We start from the raw sequence: 9,180 nt of genomic DNA on the forward strand, positions 1-9,180 counted from the left end.
TATCGACCTGGAAGGGTGTGGGCAGTGGGGTCCCGCAGGGCTCGGTCCTTGGACCGATACTCTTCAATGTCTTCATCAGCAACTTGGACGAGGGAGTGAAGTGTACTCTGCCCAGGTTTGCGGATGACACAAAACTGTGGGGAGAAGTGGACACACCGGAGGGCAGGGAACAGCTACAAGCAGACCTGGACAGGTAGGACATATGGGCGGAAAACAACAGAATGCAATTCAACAAGGAGAAATGCGAAGTGCTGCACCTAGGGAGGAAAAATGTCCAGCATACCTACTGCCTACAAAATGACTTGCTTGGAGGCACGGAAGGGGAAAGGGATCTTGGAGTCCTAGTGGACTCCAAGATGAACGCGAGTCATCAGTGTGATGAAGTCATCAGAAAATCTAATGGCACTTTAGCATGCATCAGCAGATACATGACGAACAGAACCAAGGAGGTGATACTTCTCCTCTATTGGGCGCTGGTCAGACCGCAGTTGGAATACTACGTGCAGTTTTGGGGGCCGTACTTCAAGAGGGATGTGGATAACCTGGAGAGGGTCCAGAGAAGGGCCACTCGTATGGTTAAGGGCTTGCAGGCCGAGCCCTATGAGGAGAGACTAGGGCACCTGGACCTCTTCAGCCTCCGCAAGAGAAGGTTGAGAGGCGACCTTGTGGCTGCCTATAAGTTCATCATGGAGGCACAGAAGGGAATTGGTGAGGCTTTACTCACCAAGGCGCCCCCAGGGGTTACAAGAAATAATGGCCATAAGCTAGCAAAGAGCAGATTTAGACTGGACATTAGGAAGAACTTCTTCACAGTTAGCGTGGCCAAAGTCTGGAATGGGCTCCCAAGGGAGGTGGTGCTCTCCCCTACCTTGGGGGTCTTCAAGAGGAGGTTAGATAGGCATCTAGCATCTAGGGTCATCTAAACCCAGTACTCTTTTCTGCCTACGCAGGGGGTCGGAGTCGATGATCTATTGAGGTCTCTTCCGACCTTAACATCTATGAATTTGGATCGCATGAGAAGACGTATATAGGAAATTATGTTTGTAATAGAAGATATTGCATTTATTTATTTATTTATTTAATGGAAATATTGATTAATTTGCATCCACTGGTTTCCTGTTCTGTTGGAGTCCAGCAGATTTTTGGTGATATTTATTTACAGTACAGAAGTAGTATCCTATCCATCCTGCGAAATTGTGGGAATAGACTACTAAACAGGTCTGAGAGATGTCAATTAGATTCCACGCATGTATTTTAAAAGAGAGCTAGTATGAGCCAGCTTTTTGTCAGTAATTAGGAGTCATTCTGAATTTAGGATACAACTTTTCGTTTACTGTACACAAACCCCTCTCTTTGCAATGGTGCAGCCATGTCCAGAATGGAATCTTTATGTACCTCTGATCTGGGCACAGACTACCAAAAATCCTTCTTGTGCTTTAATATCGGGCCAGTCTATTTATAATTCCCTCCTCCAGACTCCGACTCCTTTTTCTTTGGAAATCTATAGGTTGTGCACCAAGAAAAGTACAATTCACAATCTGCAGGGGTTTAAAATTTGAACCTGGTTGAATTGAGATTCACAGGCTGAAAATTAGACAGGCATAACTTCCACTATTTCTGTGAAGATCTGTCCTGGGAAGCCATGTAAAAGGCTATTCTACATGTCCAGATATGCTCCAGGGTGGAGGAAAAGCAGTGAGGCCAGAGAGTATTATGACTACTACTGTAGAGAAAAAAAATCTCAGCAAACACTTTGGGCAGGGTAGACAGGCAAAAGCAAAAAGGTTTACAGCAGCGAGTGACAACCCCTGGCAAGCACGTAAGAGCATGGCACCTGAGGCCATTTTGCTCAGCACACCACAGCTGGCTTGGGCTCTGGGCATCTACCGCTGGCCACACAGTCCGGACTGCTTGTAGCAGGAAGGCTGCAAACCCTGCTGCGAGCAGTCCAGGCTCTGTGGCAGGCAGCAAGGGACTGCCCAGAGCACAAACCCAGCCACTTCCCCACCATAGCCTCGAGGCATGCATGCAGCCACTGCCAGCTATAACAGCCTGGGCTGCTTGCAGCAGGTGGTGGGCAGGCTGTAACCAGTGCACCAGGGTCTGGAGCTCCAGTCTAGCTCCATGGCTGGCAGTAGCTTAACAGCCGCATCAGGATGCATGGCAGGGAAGGGGCCGGGGTAGCACCACCAGAACAAGGATTGGGTCCCTTGCAGCTCCCCCATCTGCCCCAGTACGCCAACATCATACGAGTCCAGTTTGGGGTGTTTTTGGCACTCCACCCAAAAATGCTGTTGATCCCTGGTTTAGAGCCCGATTTTTGTACTGTTTGCTCATTAACAATATACATTATTTCTTTGTGAAACATGTTTGTTTTAGTCTTTTTGAGGTTTGGAGCCTCTGGAGTTTGCCCTGAACAGGCCGAGGGGACTTTTCTCTGTGAGAACCCTCATGCTCCTGATCAAGCCATCCATGACGAAGTCAAAGCTTTAGCAAAAAGGAGAGACCTCAGCATGCCATACTGACTCAAAGCCCTATTCTTTACCAGTTTCTGACAGCAGGACATGACTTTTCTCTAAAGCTTTGAAAAGCTCTTCCTAGACCTAGTTCAGTGCTTACAAGCTATCTCCACTGCTGTGGACAGCCAGGGATCCCTCTAGTATCATCTCTCTCTAGTGGAATTAGTGATTGCTCAGCTGATAAATCATCAGGGAGAAGAAAGAGAGGAGCTAAGGTTGAAATAAAGTCACAAAACAAAGTAGTTGGGAGGGAATGAGCCATCAACTTACTCTATCAAGAACAGAATTTTTGGTGGCCTGAGTTGAAAGGAGGTATGTAGTTCTGGAGCCTCCAACAATAACATTGGACTACCTCCAACTGTACAGATGAGAGATATTACACATTTGTGACAAATGAGAAGTTGGACAACAGAAAAGAACATCTAAAAAACAACATAAGCAAAACTATTGGACAAAAAGAGGATTAGCCAACTTCTTCACGTGGACCACAGTATTAATCAAAAGATTACTCACATTTTATCTTACTTCCATATGTACTTGTGCTGGCTACCGCACACTGAGCTCCCTTCCCATACATGCCTCCAAAATCTCTCAGTGGCAACCATAGCTATGTGTAAGCAATTACTAAACTTGTTCCCCTTCATCCCCAATGCAAAGAGCCATAATATACTAATTAGCAGTTAGAAACAAGGAAGCCAGAGTTTATGTTGCCTAGTAACTCCATGTTAATGAATAGGCAGAGCTCAATGGACCAGTCTGAGAACCACTGGAGAAACTTAATGGCTATTCTTTATTGTTTAGGCCAGATTGCTTTAAATGAGAACCTGCAAATTAAGATAAGAAGAAAGAGAGAGACAAGGGAGAAGTCGCAGGAAAAAAAAACAATGAAAGCCAAAGGAAAAAAAAAAGTTAACTGGATATTATAATGCATTAATTTTAATAGCACTTCACTATTGCCTCAAACTTAAAGAAGGAATCTGTGATGTGTAGTATTTTTACATGTGTAGAATTATACATTATTAGTGTAAAAGAGTACTCTACTTCAAAATTCCTTGATGCTTACTTTTAGGGGAAACTGAATACAAGTGGAGAGAGGTGATACAGCTGTGGCTTGGTAGATATTTAAGAGCTCTGATATACAGAAGCTCACTGGATATCTTCCAAGATTTACCTTTATGATGTTTGCCTTTGTAAGACTGATTTTGACATTTGATTCAGGAGATGGGTTTCCCCACTGATCACAGAGCTGAACTATAAGAGGCTTCTGCAGTTCTCTGCCATTAATCACTGAAATAGGCTGTAAGAAAAACAAGTACATATTTTACTTTATTCTAAACAAAACATTTCAAATACTCATAATGGGGGAGAGATCCATGTCCAAACAACCAATTATGAAGCTACACTTCAGAACTCCAGATCAGCTGGTGTTTCCAGAGGTGCTACCATCCAAATATTTTCCTGATGTAGAGTAGGAGCTGTTTTTTACTATCTTAGAAAAACAGTACATCAGAAGTAAAAGCAAAAATAAGAGAAAGTAGGACTGCCAACTAGTGCCACTGACCAAGGAAAAAATTATTTCACGTAGAATTAAAGGTAAGGTTAGCCAGGATGCCAAGCAACAAACTTAAATTGTCTTCAAAGTCCATATTCAAGAGGAATAACTCACTACTTGCGAGATAGGAAGAGTAAGATATAGTAAAAGCTGTGTGAACTGACAATTTACTAACTGGAATACTCTTAAGCAGAATTTCCAATATCCCCCAATACAAATCCTGACTTTAGCAATTGGAATCTTAGCTGAGTCTATATGGCATGTGCATCAAGTATTTCTGTTGTTTACATTAGTTAGTGACTTTGCAGACAGACAAGCTGCCAGGAGCCCTTCTAGTTAATATCTGGATAGGTGGGGGGAGAAAAAAAAAATTGTGGCCGGGGGGAGGGAGGGATCTGCACAGGGCAGGGCAGGGCAGGCTGCTGCTGCGGGTTAGGGCCGAGGCAGTGCCAGGTTTCTCCCAGTGCGCGTGGCCGTGCTGCACTCCTGTCTTCCTTGATTGGTATAACTCTCAGATAACCAGAATTTTTAGATAACCAGCACCCCCTTTCCCCCACTCATGCCAGATAACAAAGCTTTTACTGTAGTTTGAATAACAAGATAATCTGGAACAAAAAGTGTCATTAAATTTAAATGCAAGTCTTAGTAGATATATTTGTAAAACAAATACTACTTTTAGAAGCCAGCTGATTTTAACCTGAGGTGGGAAGTTATTTTGGCTGGCCAGCCACATAATGAGTTTTGGTGAGTTGTCAACAGCTGCACACAAAATCTTTCAGAAGATATCATTTAAACAAAATATAGATAAACCCCCCCCCACGTATTAAAAATCAAACATCTACCATACCCTATTTTAATTTTATTTCAAAAAATAATTTTTGTCCTGATTTATACTTTTTAAGTAGTGTATATAGAGGTGTGTGCATCATAGCTCAAAATAATGACTTACTCTTGTATATTGTGCGTTTGTTGGGGGGGGAAATGTGTGCGCGCGCACATGGGGGGCTCCTCACGTGCTAGGTCGTGGGAGCTGGCCAGGCAGGGCAAGAGTTGTGGGCAGCAGAGCTTTACCAAGCAGGGTGGTACAGGTGCGGTCCACCCCCACCCCCGGCGTGGCTCATGGCTGCCCCTGTGGCACTCCGCATGGGGCCAAGCCTGCCTATTCCCACCTGGGGCAGCCTGTACCACATTCCGGCCCAAGCTCACCCCATGTTGGGTGGCTCCTGCCCCAAAAACTCCAGGATGCCTTCCATCTATTTGGCCACCTGCAGGGGGCTGCACATCACGCCAGGCAGGCAGAGTGGGTGGAAGGCAGCCAGGAGTTGGAACTCCATACATTGGGGGAAGAGCTGCCTGCCTGCAGCTTCCCCCGCCTGTCTGGTCACATGGTATCTGCATATGCTCCCAAGACCACCAGGGCTTATGTACTTTACCTGGTGCCAGCAGCTGTGCAGCAGAGGCAGGGTCAGGGGAAGGAAGAGGAGGAGCTGCTGGAAGCAGGGCAGGGAACAGAGCAGTACCCAGATGGCTGCAGCAGCAGTAGCCCTGCAGAGAAGCTGAGAGTGTTGGCTGGGGCCGGAGCGGTGCCATCAGTGGGCGCAGGGCAGAAGCATGACACAGGCTTCCCTGAGCAGGAAGGGCTCAGCCCCACTGCAGAGCACTGCAGGGTCAGCTGTGGGCTGGATACAATACATTGGTGGGCCAGATCGAGCCTGCATGCCATATTTTGGCCGCCCCTGTTTTAACCTGTCTGGTAAACCATAGTATGAAGAGTGACTTGATGATTACAGTCCTGTTTATGCATGTCTGTATTAATAAAACAGTTGGTGAAGAAGGCCTAAATTGCTTTGGTCAGGGCTACATTGCTTTTTTGTCAGAGAAATTCAGAAATAATTAATATTTTATGTTGAAAAGAAAAAAAAATGTAACTTTTAATGTTTCTTCTTACATTTCAAAGCGCCCTGGACTTTTAAAAAATAAAATGCAAGAAAGCTGGTGATTTAAACCCTTTGGATCAGAATTAAAAGAAATCAACTTACCTCTTCTAACTCCGGCCAGTCCACAAGGTGCAGTTTGGCTGGAGGTCCAGCAGTCAAATTTATTCTAAGGAAATCAGAAAACTCACGCCAAGCAAAACACAATTCTTTGCTTTCAGGTGGACCTGGATTAAACTTAATACCTTTTACTGTAATGGTTTGTGTACTTTCCTATTAAGAAATATAAAAACATCTGATTAATAAAAATAAAGGGAAATGCAATATATACTTTGATTTTTCATATATAACAATGTGTCATAATATTTATGTATTTTACAGACACCTGTATTTTTTTGTACAGTCTAAGACTTCAGCCACTTGCCCGTATTAGCTCAATTCACCATAAGGTCCACAAATGGACTGAGGATCTCCATTTGTTAAACCTTAATTACCAACTACTGATTTACTACAATGAGTATGAAAAAGTTCCTAAACCTGTACACAAGTGAAGCCTTGCAGAAAAAGGAATTCTCTTATATAACTGAGGCAATATAAAAAAAAAAAAAAAAAAAAAAAAAAAAAGAAGTGAGAATGTTCCTAGTAAACATAGGACTAAATGAACTTACTTTCACTGCAAGTCCTAGTACAAACTCATCTGGCCCTACAGGCTAGATGAGTGGTAGGGCTCCAGTCTGTGGGCTGAAGAAGACCCACAGACCAGTCCTACATCCTGGTCCTGCTCCAGCCACCACAGGGTTCTGCAGAAGGGCCCCAGAGCTGCTGCTATGGGGCAGTGTTGCACATGGCAGCCACTCTACCATTCCACTTTGTTGCACTGTGCCATCCAGCACGCCCTGCATGCTGCCTGTGGGTTACTCTGACACCCACAGGTAGCACCAGGGCCAGATGATATGATTCTACGGGTTGGATCCAGCCAGCAGACTGTGTCTTTGATATCCTTCTACTAGCCTATGTAGCAGATACACAGACACCCCCCACCCATATACATATATACACGCACGCTTTTTTTTTTTTTTTTTTTTAAACCAAACCTCCCCACACCCAAAACTAAGAGCACTGAAAGAGAAAGTTGCTTAAAAATGAACTGGCAACTAGAAAGATGAGAAAAAGATTTTTTTAAAAAGTACCTGCCAAATCATTTTCACATTTGATTTATCAAGCCCAATCCCAGAAATCCCCAAGGAATTTATACAAGAGGATGTCAACGTCTGAATCTGATTTCCATACTGATCTGTAACCATTATATCTATGAAAAAGAAGAATGAGTATTTTACAAAAAAACAACCAACCTGTAGTTGTCTTGAAAAGGACATGGTACATAGTAAGAATGTGTATACATTACATATGTAATATTTATAAATAGGTTTGGAATCCTGAGAAATGCATTCATTTACTATGTCCATACCAGACAAAACTTCTCTTTCCTCATTCACTGAAGATCAGTCTTTTACTTGCCATACAACTGAAAGATAAATCTTTCAATGATGTGGTACCCTGCTAGAACACTGACACAACTAGCTGCTATACATTTTTTTCTTGCTTCAGAGAGGAGTTTTATTTCAAGACTAACTATAATTTCTCCAAATGTCCTTAGTATTTCTAACTTGTATAAGCTTTTAAGGAGATACTGTACAGTTCTGATTATAAGTCTACTTTCTTTGCTTCTGAAAGAACCATACAAATACCTTTTACTTGATGATTTGATTCTCCTGTGGAATTTTGTAATGGTAAAGCCATTGGTAGTTATTGACTTGCATTCTGGAAAGAAGTTATTTTTCCTAAAAATTTACCTGAAAGCATCAGGTCAACTTACAAGTGGAAAAATGCAGTGTTATCATCTCATGTTCTTAGAGCACACTGAGGTAATTTTAAACAAATCAGCAATTTAAAATTATATTCATACTACAGAAGATGTCACCAGCATCTAACAAATTAATATAATGTAGTATTAAGATGGCAGTCTTATGTCAACCCACAGAATTCCTTGGATACAAACATCTGTAGTACCAAAGGCCAAGGAAACTTAAGTCATCAATACTGCAATGATAGCATTATGCAGATAAGTTAAAAGCTATGTAAATAACCTGAGCACTGCAAAACCTGATCTCCCAAAGATGCCTCCTTATACTTACAGCCTTAGCTGTCAAGAAAAACCAGATTTCTTAAATAAGGACTGGAAAAAAATAATCAAATAACAAGTTCTTCCTAATAATATAAGAAGGAATGTCAAGTAGGCTAAAAATTCACATTTAAAGCAAATTTGAATAAAAGATTATTTTAAACTTTAAAACATTTTCATTTTTAGAGAACTTCTTTTCCATAACAGGAACATAAAGATCATGCAGATACTTCACGCTATATAGTATTTATACAGATAAGAGAACACTGAGTTGTTATAAACACAGTTAGTAAATCCAACAATGAAATGTAGGTTCTGCAAGTACTTACCAATTTCACTCTGCAGTTCTTCACCCATTTGCATGGTATTTGGCCCTTTTAATTTGCACTTAATATGTTTGGGTTCATCTGGAAGTGGTCTGGATTAACATACAAAAATTGGTTGATAGAAGTTCCAAATATACAGGCAAAGATTACATCATATATCACAGAAATTAATAATATTTAGCAAACAGATAACCTAGTAACAACAAACAAAAGGCAATTTAGAAGAGCACTTGGTAAACAGTTGTGCCCCAAGTTTCTTCCCACTGTCCTACTGCTTGTCCCAAGGAACAGACAGAGGTCGCCTTGGGATAAAGTCCTTATCCCGACAAGCACCAGCTACACTACCTTTATACTGTACCCCACAGCTTCAGCAAGCAAATCTCTGCCAACTCTAGGTGGCTTCCCTTTTGGGTTGTGGAAAGTATTTTAGGTCAGTCACTCTACAGAATGAGCTAACCTAAAATATCATTCGCCCAGAGATCACTATTTCCATAGGCAACCAATAAGGAGATAAACAGCAAAAGGATTTATGTAAAAAATAGGAATTACATAAGCAAAACTGATCTTACATTTGAAAATAGAAAAATAAAACAAGTAACGTTTTTTACCCTCTCATCTGGCTACACCCTAGTCCTGCCAGTGTTTTCAGAGATCAGCCTTCCTGCTG

The 9,180-nt window shown here is 42.2% G+C and overlaps 1 protein-coding gene across 2 annotated transcripts in view; it reads right to left on the minus strand.

The window, feature by feature from the left end:
- Positions 1-9,180, minus strand: part of SMCHD1 (structural maintenance of chromosomes flexible hinge domain containing 1) — a 142,892-nt gene that overhangs the window by 45,310 nt on the left and 88,402 nt on the right. For both annotated transcript variants that reach the window (XM_006030106.3, XM_006030105.3), the window contains 4 exons: positions 8,517-8,605; positions 7,196-7,314; positions 6,111-6,278; positions 3,691-3,816 (listed from right to left, as the gene is read on the minus strand). In XM_006030106.3, the coding sequence (XP_006030168.2) occupies positions 3,691-3,816; positions 6,111-6,278; positions 7,196-7,314; positions 8,517-8,605 (502 nt within the window). The remainder of the gene's footprint in view (positions 1-3,690; positions 3,817-6,110; positions 6,279-7,195; positions 7,315-8,516; positions 8,606-9,180) is intronic.

The sequence above is a fragment of the Alligator sinensis genome, unplaced genomic scaffold (assembly GCF_000455745.1).
Source record: "Alligator sinensis unplaced genomic scaffold, ASM45574v1 scaffold318_1, whole genome shotgun sequence".
Classification (NCBI taxonomy): Eukaryota; Metazoa; Chordata; order Crocodylia; family Alligatoridae; genus Alligator; species Alligator sinensis.